The sequence below is a fragment of the Vigna unguiculata genome, chromosome 4 (genome assembly GCF_037176805.1).
Source record: "Vigna unguiculata cultivar grain cowpea cultivar isolate G323 ecotype 2 chromosome 4, ASM3717680v1, whole genome shotgun sequence".
Taxonomy (NCBI): domain Eukaryota; kingdom Viridiplantae; phylum Streptophyta; class Magnoliopsida; order Fabales; family Fabaceae; genus Vigna; species Vigna unguiculata.
Genome location: NC_140795.1, coordinates 38,023,563 through 38,040,720, shown reverse-complemented (window position 1 = coordinate 38,040,720; position 17,158 = coordinate 38,023,563). Strand labels below are relative to the sequence as shown.

The 17,158-nt window shown below is 38.3% G+C and overlaps 1 protein-coding gene across 1 annotated transcript; it reads right to left on the bottom strand.

The window, feature by feature from the left end:
• On the bottom strand, positions 1-8,482 carry LOC146887123 (uncharacterized). The gene is made up of 15 exons (XM_085672036.1): positions 8,288-8,482; positions 3,099-3,197; positions 2,445-2,591; positions 2,305-2,356; positions 2,089-2,196; positions 1,922-1,997; positions 1,726-1,853; positions 1,553-1,652; positions 1,307-1,442; positions 1,038-1,195; positions 830-953; positions 709-750; positions 418-477; positions 245-304; positions 1-159 (listed from the first exon to the last, which is right to left on the bottom strand). The coding sequence occupies exons 1-15, from the start codon at positions 8,480-8,482 to the stop codon at positions 1-3; spliced, it is 1,644 nt and encodes a 547-aa protein (XP_085528162.1).
• Between the last annotated feature and the right edge of the window lie 8,676 nt (positions 8,483-17,158).

The following is a 17,158-nucleotide window of genomic DNA, read 5'->3' as shown; positions in this document are numbered from 1 at the left end:
TTACTTGATAGTCTTCATGGGCTTGGTAGCTGATAGTTCACCAGACTCTATGTCCTCAGACGATTGTACAGATACACCACTATTTGGAAGGATTCTCTTTGATGGAGTACCCAAAGAAGAATTATCAGGATCATTGTCAGCTGTTCCACTCAAACTCATCTGCATCAATTTATAAATTAGAAGTATATTATTATAACTTAAAAAAATTCAAAATACACAATTGAATAAATAAAAAAACAATTACCAAGTCATGATCATTGTCTGCTGCTAAATTACAAACCCCTTTTGAACGAAAATCAGCAATCTAACCAAATAACATCGACAAACAATAATATTAAAATGAACTTTATGAACATGGAAAATTAGAAAACGAATCAATATATAGAAGAAATTAAAGACATATTTAAAAGGACTTACCATTCCACTGGAAGTATCACCTCCTAGATCAATTATGTTCTTATGACTGCACTCAGCAAGCTATGAAATACAAAATAATTACAATAATAGCATATTGAATAAAGTGTATAATTTAAAGCCAAATATGAAGTATTGCAAAGAAATATTATTGAAAATAGTTACTTGTACGGGTTGTATGAGCTTCTTAATGTAATTGATTATTTAAGGTAAGTCAGACACTTTAATGACAGAGGCACATCTGTTCCTTGGTTGGGTTCGAAGTTTGAAAGCGAGAGTACAACCTAACATTACATCCAACTCATCAGGAAAGCACTTGGGATCATCTTCACCCACCTAATTAAAAAAATGAAAACAAAAACAATTTAATATCAATGACAAAGCAACTAATGAGACTGATGATGACAGTATTAACCTTGATCATTTTCTTTTGCAATTCTTCAGCGGAAATACCAATAATGTTTCTACATTCTTGATCCCACACCACGAAGTTAGCATAATTAAACGTATCATCACAAACTTGCAACTGAAGTTTATACCTATAAACATTTGGAATATTATAACAAATAAAATACAAAAACATGAGCATATGAAGTTGACTGAATATAAAATAAAATACAAACTTGAACGTGGGAATGTTGTTCTCTTGATCACAATAGGTGTATTTGAAAGGACCAATTTCATTAGTTCTTTTGTTGCAATGATTACAAACCAAGTAGTACCACCTATCGTTATCAAGAGTAAACTTAGTGGTTGTCGCCACAGTTACACATATAATTTCCTGCAGGGGGAAAAATATAGTCAAATATCGAAAAAAATACTATATAATGTCAAATATAAAAAAAAACTACTATATAATCAAAACAATAGATATGTTTGTTTATAAACATACCTTTTTTATCAATGGAATTTCAGATATGCTCTTCACAAAACATTTATAAACAAACCTTTCAGCATCACTGTATTGGGAGGACTGAGTCAATTGACTTCCAGATTGACTCATAATTGTTAAGTCATCAACAGACATTCTGAAATATAAGTAATCATAAAACAATTATTTGCAATTGAATTATTACATGACTTATACCTAATCATGTACATATTTTACATAAATTTGAAACAAAGATACGATAATTACTCATTTAACCGTTGTTTGAATTGCATAATTTTGGGAATATCATCATCCATAAGTAATTTTGTCCCATTCCATGTATTGGACACAAACACTGGCCATTCCCCTATTGAAACCAAAATTATTCAGGAACAAAAGAAAGATCTTTTGACAAAATAATAAAATAACGACATAAGTACCTGTAGCTGCTTTAACTTTGGCTTGAGTAACAATGATAACCAACTTGTCGGAATTTGGATTGTCATTATACCTTTCTAAAAATTTCTTGCAATATTGATCCCATAACGTACAAGAAACTACACCACCACTACATATGAAGAATTTGGTTAAAAGAAATAATATGTCCTCTCAAAATAATCATTATAACGTCATTACCTTAGATCCATCAAACTAAAAATAACATTTTTAGATTGTGCCTTAGCTTTGACGTTATCTACCCAACCGATCAAATCTGAAATCATAAAGATTACAAATTAAAAGCACGAATAATTACAACATACTTTCCTAAATAAAGCAAATAAGATCATTCTAATTGTACATACCAATCAACAAATCTGGAGAGAAATTACCAGCCACTACCTCTTTTATACTCCGAAACTGGTAAAAGCTATTGGGTACATTTGCAATAGCTTGGGGACGGACAGAGGTGGCTTCGATAAACAACAATTTAAAAGGATGTTCACACACTCTATACTGACCATCATTTTTCACAATTTTGAAATTGTGCATGATATATGTATCGCCTTCCTTCAACTTACCATCCCAAATATCAAATTCGTCCTTCTTAACTATGCAATGTATCTTGTCCCCCTAACAAACGATATGCGAAACCAATAACCAATAAATACAACATTCTCAAACACAATCAAATATAAAAGAAAAAATACATTATTATTACCATTTGGTCAATCAAAATCATTTCAAGGTGCACATTGGATTCGTGGTTATGAATATACCACAAATCAAGCACTCTCACACCAAGTTTCAGGGTCTCCCTCCTGTCATCAATATCTTTAATCATATCAAACTTCTTTGCCATTACAACCTAGGAAAAAAAAACATATCAGCAATAGAAATACATTGAACTATCACACAATAAAAACCTATACTTCAATAATAACCTACAGCATAATCATAAAAACGAAAACTTTAGCGAAGAACAAACCATAATGGTCAACAAAAAAAACTATCATAACTATACTGGAAATATAACAAAATAGACGACCGTTACAACGAACGAAAATAAAAAAATTATAGCATCAAGTAACCATAATATAAAAACCAAACGTAAACTTTAACAAATATGAAGAAAGAACACAAATTTAAAAACAACAGAAAAAATTACAACAACTAAAGTTCAACTTGAAATAAACTAAACGAAAACCTAGGGCAAAAGAAGAATAAAACCAAAAAAAAAATGATGAAGCACAGAAAACAGAAAAGGTATAGATGATTATGAAAAACTTGAATCCTATAGTTTGACGAACCACCGTCCTCAAACAATGAACCAAACCCAATATAAACGAAGGAAAAAGAAAAAGAAAAACATCACCTGATCAAGAAAACACAACCCAAGCACCAACTTCAGAGAGAAATGATAGACTGTGAGGAAGAGAGAAGAGAGAAATGATAGACAGTGAGACAAAAGCCACTGAAACAATGAAATGAAATTACAAAATGAATAAATGGAAGAGTGTAATGGAAGCTACCGAAGAATACAGTCTGACTTGAAATGAAAGATTTCAACTCAGCTGCAGTAACAGGCGGGAAAGCTTTGGACGTTAAAGCAAAATCCGGAAAATCAAAGGATGACCAAAAAACCAATGTAATGGACACGTGTCGAGAAATTAATCATGGGTAGAACGGTATTATCCCTACCAGTTTGGGTTCTTATATTTATAGTAGATTAAAAAAAAAAAAACCCACAGACTGACACATGGCACGTTGACTAACGATGTTAGTCAACCCCGTCTGAAAGGGACCTAATTGAAACATTTTTTCAAAAGTTGGGATGCAATTGACACTTTTTTAAAAACGGGTACCAGATTGACACACTTGTACCAAAGTGGGTACCATCCGAGTAATTAAACCTATTAAATAAGCATATAACTCCTATAACATTGCATTGTGACATTCAAGTCATTATATGTAAAGTTTATAGCAAAAATTTTAATGAAGAAAGGCATATATGCATATAGGACATATTAAAAACTTATTACTCATGATATTATTTTTCTTGACTTTGTCAGGTCAAAAAAGATATTGTGGATCCACTTACCAAAGGGTTGATGCATCAACAAATACATAATTCATCGAGGGAAATAAGACTAAAGACTATAAATTAGTTGCAACAATGGACACTCATCTCCACATGAATGACAATCCCATGGAATGAAGTTCAACGGGTAAAAACGAAGTTGTTATTGACTAAGGTACACCAAATGATATGAATAAATGTTATGTCTCATTCTTATGGTGATGCGTACTATAAATTGTGGCAATAATAAGGTTGGGGATGTGCATTATTATGCTTATTCTTTTTAAAAATACCTGTTATAAACCCAATGACAATTATTGTAGAGGCGTGAGTCACAAACCACCCTTTGAAGGTTTACTTAGTGAGTGTGATGGTAGGGCTACCATTGTGAAACATGGGCAAGTCTCTAAGTGACACTCATGAAACAAAATATATGCACAAGGTCGTAATGTGCAACCACTTATTAGAACCTAAAATGAAAATCGATATTGTATGTGTTATTTTTTAAATCCTGATTACATGAGATGTAGTTCAAGGCAATTAAGTCTCTACATTTTCTCGTGTGGAAGTTTATAAGCACTAGGTGTGAGGCTCAACCCGAAAGGTTCTTTATGCTTAAATAAAATATTTTGTGTTTAGAAGATGATATGTTTTGTTTTATTGTATTTTATTTTTTAAATTATGTTGAGGATTGTTGAAAATATTTAATATAATTTAATAAATAAATAAATTACTCTATTGTTACTCATATTTTTATGGACTATTATTTTATGAATAAACTTTATTTTATTTAATCAAAATATTTACAATTTACTCATATTTTACTCCCTTTTACCTGTAAATACTACTATTTGCATGAGGAAAAGACATAACAAAAGAACAACTTATATAAAATTATTTTTAGTCTTTTATTCTTGCGCTCGGTCAATAGTCAATAGCGAATTGTTGTATCTTGAGAGAGAAACACATAATATTATGTTTTGTACTGTGCAAGAGTGATGTTTTCTCTCTAACGACATATGGCAATTAAGTACTAGTCCAAATGGTGCAACCAAACCATTTTTGTTTAGTTTTTTTTATCGACAAATGCTAGTTGTTAATTTTGTTAGTAGGAGAGTTAAACTCACAACTTCCACCCTCTTCCATGCCAAACCAATCTTATATCTTCCAAATGTTAGTGAGAAAAGTTGAATCCATAACATCTTTCACCCTCCTTTCCGATTTTTACCACCAACCTTATAACTCATGCTTTTTGTTAATTTTATTTACTTAAACTCAACAGTTTATAAATTGATACCTTAACCAGAAGGAGTACACTCTAATTTTTTTTATTCATATTTCCAAAGTTTTTGTTAATTTAAGCATTAGATTTTTTTTTTTCAATTGGACCTATATACGACATTCACACTTGACAATCAAAGTTCAACCTCAAGAAGTCCCCTAGGTTGGGAAAGAGACATAACCCCTTCGTTAACATTTCACCTTTCGATAAAATCATGTTGGTGTACACTATCAGGCTCAGGTAAAGCTATTTAAGGACATTCATATTTATCGTTCTTACAAAAGGCTAAAACACCATCTTCTCTTTCTCACACAGGGAGTTGGATACTTCTTCAACTCAAAAACACACATGGAAAGCCTCTTTGAAAAGAATGAAGTTGTACAAAACAAAATCACAATTTGTGCAACAATAAATTAAAAAGAACATCTAGGTGCAACTCCCTAAGAACTTAAAAATTGTTTAACAATATCAGACTGAGCTACGTTACTATATATTGGTGTTGGGAAGATCTCAAAAATAACAAATAATCAAATGGAAGCAAAATCCAAATCAAATATTCCCTGAATAAATAATATGCAAAATAATAAAATGCATAAAATAGAGAATGGAGGAACCAACAAACACCAAAACCTTTAATGTGGGAAAACCTCAATGTGGAAGAAAAACCCACAACACCTAGTCCAGTAAAAACTTCTACTAATAATAATTTATGGGTACACCACAAGTTCTCTTAGAGATTCCAATGATCAACATAGCATTTTTCTCTTCACCAACAATGTGGATAACAAACCCCAATGGGTACTTTAAATAAACAACATAGAGAATCTCAATATATAGAAGAGGGATAAAACATTTTCTCTAAGGTAGCTCATATGCACATACTGATCCAAAATAAACTGGTTGCTTTTTCCTTCTTCTTTACTCTCTAATGACTTCTTTCTTTACTCACTAGAGGCACTCACAAATTCTGTCTCTATCTATTTCTCACTCTTTTTTTTTTTTGCCTAACAAACCTGATGCAAGGATTACATATTTAAATAGCATAATAGACCTGGAGCCCATAAAAAAATATCTCCTTTTTTTAATTAAATCATTATGGATCTAATAAATTGATAACCCACCTAACAATTGGTTTATAATTGATAGCCACAAACTATTGAAGATGATCCACAAAGCCAAGATCCTTGACTATATGATCAATGTTCGATTATTGATCTGAGAACATGCATAAAACCCTAACTCAGCCCTTCATTATTTTATACTTTCACAAAAAAAATCGCATAAAAATACCATCATTTCACCTTGAGATTGTGATTGTCAACCTTTCACCGAAATGGTGATGGGGAAAACAACAACACAAACAATATACCAGAGAATGCAGCAGATATAATTTCCCCTAACTTGCAAGAATCTATGAGGAGCAATAATCAAATAGCAGCAATAATAAATCACCAAAGGCACAAATAAAGGCACTAAGATTTTTAACGTGGAAAACCCCTCAAATCAAGGGTAAAAACCGCGAGTCATCCAGACCAAAGAAATAGCTCCACTATGATCAACAAGAGTACAAAAGAGTCTCAATCAATAGCAAAAAATTAGTGCCAACACCCAACCAAATAACAAAGCAACAAAGCTTTCAAAATAGAGAAGAACAAGATAGGAGAACCTATAATATCACTACTGCAATGCGAAATTAATATCTCCCAACTCAGACCTCGTTTCAACGATCTGACTGGTCAGAATGAAGAGCAATGAGTTCCGAACCTGCTGTAAAAATTTCAGCCCGATCCAACGGTGAAAGAATCCGCAGTGCCGAATTTACGGTGACAGCTCTATGAAAAACGTGAACAAAATTTTCCCTCTACCTCTCCCTCTATGTGTTAGGGCTTTCAATGTGTTCTGACTCTATTGTTCTGGCTCTCTGTTTATTTTATAGCCCCCTCTCCACTAGGTTAAGTGAGACATGGGCTTTTCAAGTTTTGGGCATTTTCTCCACATAGGAAGGGGGCCCAATACCCAACAAATCTCCCCCTTACAACTATATGGAGATGACCGCCAAACCGGCGATCTCACAACAAACTACAAACTTCCCTCTTGGCAATGCTTTAGCCATCATATCAGCACCATTATCATTTGTATGAACTTTTTCCAACTCCAACAACTTAGCATCCAAAGCATCACGTATCCAATGATACCTCACATCAATATGTTTGGATCTAGAATGAAAAGTTGGATTCTTACCAAGATGGATAGCACTTTGGCTATCAACGAACAATGAATAGTTATCTTGTCTAAAACCAAACTCCTGCAAGAATTTCTTCAACCATACCAACTCCTTGCATGCTTCAGTAATAACAATGAACTTTGCCTCTGTAGTAGACAACGCTACACACCTCTGTAGTCTTGATTGCCAAGCCATAGCTCCCCCTGCAAATGTAACATCTCGTCTGGATATTACGGATTTAAATAATAAAAAATGAAGTAAATAATAAACCAAAATTCCCAAAACGCGGGAAAATTAAAAACTTTTATTACTTTCATAATAAACCAAAATTCATAAGTATAAATAAGATTGTAATTATCCCAAAAGTCCAGAATATTCATAATTACAATTTATTTGAAAGCATAAAAAAACTTCATAAAAGTTCTGATAAAATCTTCTCCCAAAACTTGCCCCGCTCCGTCTCTAGGCCTCACCAGATCCACCTGCAATAATATATGCTCCCATGTACCGTGTACACGATCATCACCAAACACAAGCAGATAGGGTGAGCTAACATATTACACATATATATAAATATTGCATAGTCATATATATCACACAATCACACCAATATTGTTGCAGTTAAGGTTGGGCATGAATTTGATTTTTAATGATCCAATCCACATTCATTTTAGATCCAAATAATTGGATTAAATTTTTGACCCAAATCCATTTTTTTAGCAAAAGTAGTTTGGATTTTTTTTAAATCCATATCCAAATATTTGGATCAAGACTTAAATCCAATCCAAATATTTGGATCAAGTTCAAAATCCAGAATCTATTTTTTATAAAAGAAATTTAAATTGATTTTTTTAAAACTTGTGTCATTAAGGCCCAAATGACACGAATGGGCTCGACGACCCAGACGAGCCCGACGACCCGAACGGGATCAACGACCCGGACGGGCCAAACAATCCGGACGGGCCCAACAACACGAACAGGTTCAACGACGCGAACGGGTCGAATGACCTGAATGGGCCCAACGACCCGGACGGGCCAAACGGATCCATCCAAACAGTCGGGCCCAATCGGGTAGTTGGGCACGTTCGTGTCGTGGGGTCCGTCTGGGTCATTGGGTACGTCAAGGTCGTCAGGCCCGTCCGGGTCGTTGGGCCCTTCCGGATCGTCGGGCATGTCTAGTCGTCTGGCCCGTCCGGGACGTCGAGCCCGTCTGGGTCGTAGGGCCCATCCGAGTCGTCAGGCCCGTCCGGGACGTTGAGCCCGTTTAGGTCGTAGGGCCTGTCTGGGTTGACACGCTTGTTCGTGTCGTCGTGCCATCCGGGTCGTAAGGCCCATGTAGGTTGTCAGGCTCGTCCGGGTCGTCGGGCCTATTTGGGTTCTCCTAGTCGTCAGGTCTGTCCGAATCGTCGGGCCCGTTCGTGTCATCGTGCCCATCCGGGTCGTAAGGCCCATGGAGGTCATTAGACCTGTCCGGGTCGTCGGGCCTGTCCTGGTCACTGGCCTGTCCACATCGTCCGCCCCATCCGGGTCGTCGTACCCGTCCGGGTCTTTGGGCCTGCCTGACCCGTTCGGGTCTTTGGGCCTGCCTGACCCGTTCGGGTCTTTGGGTTGCTTGACCTGTTTTCATCATTGGTCGTGCCTGGTCTGTTCGGGTCTTCGCGTCCACGTGACCCTTTCGGGTCTTCGGGTCCGCCTGACCCGTTCGGTCTTCGGGCCCGCCTTACCCATTCGATTCTTCGAGCCCGCATGAGTCGTTCAGGTAATCGGGCCCGCTTGACCCGTTCGGGTCTTCGGGCCTGCCTGACCTAATCGGTTCTTCGAGCCCGCTTGACCCATTCGGGTCATTGGGCCCGCTTGGCTCGTTCGCGTCTTTTGGCCCGCTTGGCCCGTTCGGGTCATCGGGCCCGCTTGGCCCGTTCGGGTTTTCGAGCCCGCTTGGCCCGTTCAGATCTTCGAACTTGCCTGGCCCGTTCGGGTCTTCGGGCCCACCTAGCTCATCAGATGATTGTAGCCCGCCTACCCCGTTCGGGTCATCGGGCTCACTCGAATTTTTTGGATCGTTGGGCCCGATCGAATCGTTCAGTTTGTCGGGCCCGCCTAGCCCGTTCATATCTTTAGGCCCACCTAACCTCTTATGGTCGTCAGGCCTGCCCAATTCGTATAGGTCGCCGAGCAAGGCCCGTCCAAGTCTGAATTTAGCATAGTCCATCTCAACCTTTAGTCTAACCCAACTAAACATTTAAATTGAAAATTTGGATTGGATTTTTTGGATTATCCATATTTAAAAATCTTGATTTATAAAATGGATATCCAATCCATAAAATATATAAAATGTAGATTAGATTGAAATCCAGATCCATTAAATGGATTTTAAATGGATTGGATTTTTAATAAAATGGATTATAAATGGATTGGATTGGAGCAAAAGTGGATTGGATCAAGAAAATTAGATTTTTTTACCCACCCCTAGTTGTAGTAAAATCGCCTGGCGGGGGACACGTACCGCCAAGCGCTGCCCGCTTCCAAACCGCTTGGAAGGTATGATGAGTCGAACCTTGGCTCACATTCAATACTTAAATTTTGGGAATTTAATATTATTTTTGTGCTTAAAAATTGTATTTAGTTGCATACTATATTTTTGGATATTATTGAGTTTCATAATGCAACTGTAATTTAATTTAGGTCCTTAAGAGTGTAAATAATGAATATTTTAATTCATAAATTAAGTCCCAAAATAGGAATTTTGGAGAGAAATAGTTCAGGTACTAAATGTACCCCCAATTCTCATGTTTACACCCCCTTTTTCCAATTAGAATATCTATTTCTAAAAAAACATTTCTTGAGCTAACTGCACCCCCTCTTTTTAGGTTTACACCCCTTTCTGTAATTTAATTTTCAATTTCTGCTTTGCACCCCTCCTTTTTACTAAGTTGCACCCCTAATATCACTTAAACTTCTGTCCACCAGATTGCGCCACGTGGCAATCCTCTACTTATTTAGTTAACCAATTAATGTTTGCCACGTCCTGAATCCCCCACTCACTAAAATAACCACTCACAGTCTGCCACATCACCAATCCTCCACTAACTCAAATCACCAATCAATGTTTGCCACGTCATCATCTCCTTCCCAACACAAACCCTAACCCTAATCTCTCTTTCTCACCTCTAATTAGCCTTTTAAAAGTGCTCTTAATTTGGTTTAATGGTCTAAAACGAAAATCTAATTAAATTATGGTTAATGTCCTTTAATTGGTTGTCTTATGATGGTTTTCCAACCTTAGCTGCTAGGGTTTTCCTCTACCCTTTCATATTCAATCCAAAACTAAGTTTGGCAAAAATAAAGTTTAATTTGGGTTCTCCAAGACTTGAACCCACAACCATGCCAATACCAAACCAATGCTAAACCATCAAACCAATTCATGTTTCTTGCTAACTAATATAATTTACATATGTTATTAGTCCACAACATAATTACATATATTGTTAAAACAATAATAATTAATTAATACATAAATAGCATACATACGACTTGAACCCAAGTCCTCTCACACAATTCAAGTACTATCAACCACTTAAGCTAGTATTTTTCCACATCATACAAATAAGAATTAAATACCATAAATTTTCTTCCTACTCGCGTTTATTAATTAATTATTTATTTAATTATTTAATTTTAACGGGTCTTACAGCAAACTTTATCAAATAGCCCGAAGTGGACTTTCTGGAATCAATGTCCTCAGTCATATCTGAGTTTGAGCAACCTATCAAAGTAGGTTTATCACCTCAAAATCTATTTCAAAGCATTCTAATGCTCTCTACCTGGGTTCAACAATAATCGACTTACTATACCAACAACATGGGCAATATCTGGTCTTGTACACACCATCGCATACATCAAATTACCCACCGCAGATGCATAAGGAACTCTACTCATATTGGTCTTCTCAACTTCATTTGAAGGACTCTGTTTAACACTCAGTTTAAAATGAGTAGCAAGAGGAGTACTCACAGCTTTAGCATTTTCCATCTGGAATCTCTGCAACACCTTCCTAATGTATTGCTCTTGTGATAGATAAATCTTATTTTCTCTTCTATCACGTGAGATATGTGTTAAGACTTTGGCAAGTGTACCAAGTCGCGCAAGTAGTAACCGGTAAGATCGGGATATCGTTTCCCAAGAGACTCGTGTATACTAAATATTTGCGTAATTAGTGACTAATTTAAACTAATGAATAAATTCATAATTTGGGATTTTGTATGAAATTAAATTTTGCCTAAATAATTAAAATTGAACTTGGATATTTGAAGACTCTAGGAAATGGTAAAGACTAGAAATGCAATGGATTGATATTGTTGGAGTTAGACTTCACCTACTTCACTCTCATGTATATTAAGCAATAAAACTCTTCTCAATTAATTACTAATGTCAACCCACAAGTTTACTCAAACTCTAATCCCTTAGTTGAATGAGCCTAGGTTTCCTTATTTAGAGTCAATTCCTTGAATCCCTAAATAAACAAACCCGCTTTACAAATCAGGGTTTAAGACAACTAATGGGTCAAGTTCCATTCCTAGATACAAGTTCCATTAGGTATCTTGTTCCAATTCAAGGTTTCAAGAGATATTTTCCAATACCTAATGACCCAAATATCATGCAATGAATGGGTAAAACAAAGCAAGCTTTAAATGCATAAACAAAGATACTAGAAATCAATGGAAGAAGCATATATATATTCAAACCATTCGAAAATACATGAAAGTTCAGTGGCTACATCTAACCCCAACAAAAATGGGTTTAGCTCTCCATTGTCATGGAGAGCTCAAGCTTACAAAATAGAAAATGGAAGAAAAAGAGATACAAAGAGGAAGATGAAGTTGTTCCCACAAGCCCTAGCACTCCTCCAAGCTCTCCAAATCGCGTTGCTCGAGCTCCAAAATGTCCAAGGTTCGTTTTCCCTCGCGAAAACAGAAGAAAAAGAGCCAACTTGCCACATCAGCGAAAACGTGCGCCTGGCGGAAGGGTCTCACCGACATGCGCTAGCCATCAAACAGGGGCAAACTTCTCATCTACCGCCCGGCGGTGGCCAGGTGCCGCCAGACGGTGACCAGCAGTGGCGCCTAGCTGGCGCTTGTCTGGCGCCTGGCGTTGGCGGCCTTTTGGGCCTGGCGTTGTCTCTGTGTCGCTGGGCGCTTCCTGTTGATATTTTTGCTCTTCTCCTTGCTATTCCGGGTCACTCATTTATCTGGACTTTTGGAGCAAAGCTTCCAATCTACAAATAGGATACAAAAATGGGGATTAATGGTATATTTAGATCAATGTAACCCACCATGTATTTATTTACAAAAGTAAGGTAAAATTGAGGATTAAGTAAGTTAAAAGCTTTGGAAGAGATGATTTTGCTAATGAAATATAGCTTAGATAATGGTAAAAATTAACATTATCAACTCCGCCAAACTTAAAACCTTGCTTGTCCTCAAGCAAAAAGGTAACTTGGCCTAAATGAACAACACAATTGCAATGATCTAGCAACTCAAGAAAACAAATTTCAATTGTGCTTGCTCCTATTTGAAAGATTGTGTAGCACATGTGTTTCATTAGCAAGGCAAACTAAAGCTATGGTGTTCACAAACAAAAGTTTCACAAGTGCATGCAAGAGTTTATAAGGGATCAACACTCATGACAAAATGTTTCCTTGATCAATGGGAACCACTTCTAACAAGAACAAGTGTTTCACTCAAGCCCACTGGTGTATGGATATAACAACATTCTCTCTACAATCACAATGTCACACAATTTAACTTTGCTTTTTGTTCAAAATGGCTAAAACTTTCACAAGCATGCTACCATCACAAGGTCTTTTATGGCTTGTATCGTGGGTAGGCTAAGAAGGAAATTTGGTTTTTCAAGATAACAAAAGTACCTTGAGCTAAGAGAGCAACTAATCAAATTATGAAAGTATTTTTCTCCCTTCTCTATTGAACCAATGAAACCAATTCCCAACTTGCTTGCACAAATTTTCTTTTCTTTTCTTTTCTTTTCTTTTCTTTTTTCTTTTTTTGAATTGAACCAAAAACTTTACAAATTTTCCCATGCTCTCTTGTATTAGCAATAATTCCCCCAAACTTGAACCATACTCATGACTAACAATCATTTGCTCTCTCAAGCTCAAAGTAAGGTAGTCAATATCTTCACTATGCTCAAGGTTCAAGGAATGGGGCTCAAAGAAGATTCAAAGGGTTTGCACAAGAAATCAACTTGAAAAGAATTGGCTCAATTATGTAACAGGCAAAAAGAAAGATGGTCTTGATCATCTGTAGCATGCAAGTAAATTATTAGCAAATGAACTCAAGCAAACTCAATTATGAGTCCACAGTGATAGCATTCACACAATTCAACTCTGGGGCACAACCTCTCACAGGGTATTTGGGTTCCACAATTGTCAACATATGCCAAAATCATTGATCACAATTAAACTCAAGCATCACTATATCAAAATGAGAACAACCACAAGCTCATGCTCACAAGCCAATTCAACATCATTTCATAGCAAGCATAAAAGATGATCATGAAAAGTACTAATTCAATGCAAAAGATTAGTTCACCACAACCAAGTTACAAAGTTCTACACTACGCTAAAAAACTTCAATACTATCAAAAGAAAGTTAAAAAAAAACTGAAATCTAAAAGCATAAATTAAATCAGGACTATAAGCAAAACAAGTCCTGCAAAATGTGAATCACTCTCTCCAAGTGCTCAAGCGTCATCCTCGCCCTCTTCGTCTAGCTCCTCATCCTCATCCTCTGCAGCAGCTGAGGCTCCACCTCCCCCAATAGTAGTGGCCTGGGCCCCAGGCCAAGCAACAGTAGCAGCAAACTCCTCAGCTGATGGGGTGTGCAGCTCGGGAATAGTTAAGGAGTTGCCCCTAAGCATGTCAGCATTGGCCATCCCCATCCGGTATAAGGCCTGCATCTGGGGTTCCAGGAGCTGAAGGTGATCAAGCTTGGCCTCCAAAGCTTGCAGCCTCATGTCAATGGTGGGAGTTGCCTCGGGCTCGGGCTCTGGCTCAGCCTCTGGCTGTGGCTGATGGCGCCTCTTGGGTCTGGGAGCAACTGAGCAGAACCTCTGAAAATATGAAAAGTCCAGGTCCTGCGTTGCTTTCTCCAACGGGGGTACAAAAATATCCACCCCTGCCAGGCTGCAAAGATGGGTGATGAGAGAGGGATGGCCAAGAGTGGCCTTGCCAGCGGCGTTGGCACACCGATGGATCTCATTTGCAATAAACTGCCCTACATCCATCACCCAACCTGTCAGGATGGTATACAGAATGGTGGCGCATCCCTCCGTAAGATCAGACACATGGGAGCACAAGGAGATGTTGGCGTGCATAAATGCTGACCAGAAGCGGGCCAAGGGGTGAAGGGAACCTCTCTGAATCGTGCCCCTGTGAAATCCTTCACCCGCCAAGCAGAGTGCTTGGATCAGCTCTCCAGGCGCCACGCCCTCATCATCCAACACTGAAAACTGGCACTCTACATCATCAGCCAGCTGGGTGCCCAAGAATTCATTAATCGTGTCCGCATCAAAGGGCACCCTTTTCCCCCGCACATAACTGAGAAAGGTGGGAGCTGCTGAGGTGGTAACCTTGGCATTAGCACATAATTCTTTTACCAAGGTTACACTAAAAGTGCTAGGGTAGCTACCCAGCCTTTCCCAGCCACGCCTGATCAACTCCAGCTGAAATTCGTTGACCTCTCCAGGCTTGAGAATCACTTTCCTCTCTGCCACCAACTTTCGTTGCATGACCACTTGGAAGCGGTCCTCATTATCCTTTGTGAGGAAGTAGTGAGAGTAAATTCTCTCCTTTCGCTTTTGCCCTTTTGAAGGGTTGCCAACGGTGGTCTTCATTCTTTTGGGATTTGAGGAGGATGCCATCTGCAAAATAAACATTGGTACAAATAGGCAATTTAAATTTAGCATTGGAGTGAGAGATTCAATCAAAAAGAGAGTTAATTGCATCTAAAGACTAAACTAGAACAACAAAATGTCAAGTCATTCAGATGCAAAAACTATTGTAGCATTGGTGCCTCACAACCCAAGCAACAATCACAAGAAAAGCAAAGAAAGAGGCAAAAATAGGGGCCACCGCCTGGCCCTTCAAAAATGACCACCAGGTGCTAGCTCGAACCAGCGAGCTCTGCAAGGCTCCGTCGCCTGGCGAAAAAACAGGCCAAAATGGCCATCGCCAAACGGTACAAAACTGGCAGCCATGGTTGTGTAGTAACAACGAGGCACAGAAAGCAAGTGATACAACCACAATGGCAGCCAAAGCACATCAACACAAACTTGTAAACAGAATATCAACATCAAAAACGAGAATCAAAGCAAAGTAAAACCCTAACTAATGAATCAACAATGGAGTAACAAAACAAAAATCACAAACGCTAAAATGAGGAGAGCACAAGAAAAAGATGTTTTACTTGAGTGGATGCAAGTGTGAGTGTTGGAAAACTCGTGAATAGTGGCTGGTGCGAGGTGGGTTGAGTGGTGGGAGTAGCTGCGCCTGGCGGGAGTAAAGAGAGTGGGAAGGGCACGAGAATGGGGAGAAATTGAAGGTTAGGGTTTGGACATTAAGGAAGGAATTGGGGATGAGAGAGTGAGATTGAGAGTTAGGGATTGGAATGGGAGACTGAAATTGGGGGAGCTAGGGTTAGGCAGATGTAAGAAGTGAGAGGCGCCAGGCGTTAGAGTGCTGATGTGAGGTTAGGGTGCAGTTCGAAAACATTTTAAAAAGGCCCAACAGTGCTGCGCAGCGCTGCCGCCTGGCGGTAGGTCACGGACTGCCAGGCATTATACCAGTAAAATGCCACTGGAGTTGTTTTTTTGGTGTGGCGCCAGGCGGGCGCTAGGGAGCTGCCAGGCGGGCGCTAGGGAGCTGCCAGGCGGCTGTCTCCTGGAATGCTTCCAGGGGTCAATTTTTCAGATGGCGCTTGGCGGGAGGGAGTGAACCACCAGGCGGTTAAGCTGCAGGGGTGGATTTTTTGTGTTTTTGGGTAATGGTTGGGTTGGCTTTGACTCTATTGTGCTCCCACCAACCTTTCACTCTTGCATACATACTTTTTCAAGCTTTTCAACTTCAAACCAAGCATTCACACTCAAGCAAAACATTCAATTCACAAAACACATGCACAACTTAACTTAAGATATGAATTTACTACACAAGCTATGCTACTAATATTCTCACAAACAACCAATTTTACACTACCACATTCTATGATGCACAAAGGCTAAACTCAATTCAAAATGCTACAACTAGCACATGCTAACACCATCCTAAAACTAAACAATCTTAACAACATTCTAGGCTATGCTTCCACAAATTCACCAATGCAAATTTAACACAAAGTTCAACATCTCAACAACACAACAATCATACTAACACAATTCACACATGCATACAAACATCATACTGAATAGAAAACGAAAATTAAAAGCTAGAATGAGTTTAGAGCACTGGGTTGCCTCCCAGGAAGCGCTTGTTTAACGTCACGAGCCTGACGGGTAAGGCGCTTAAGATTGGTTGGTGCTTTTGGTGTGCTCCTTCCCAACCTCACACCTATACAACTTCAATTGAGCACTAGTAACCAATTTAGTCCTTCTAGAATAAGGAGCTTCAATTTCAATTCTTCCATCAACTTTGATGTCTCTAATAACCCATAGCCTTGCCTAATTTGACTTGAATCTTCTAGGAGAAATCTTCAAATGTTCCTTTCTCATCACAATTGGTTGGCCAGGTCTAAGTCCATTAGTCCCCATCAAAGAGTGGTGGTGAACTAGAGCATCATCTTT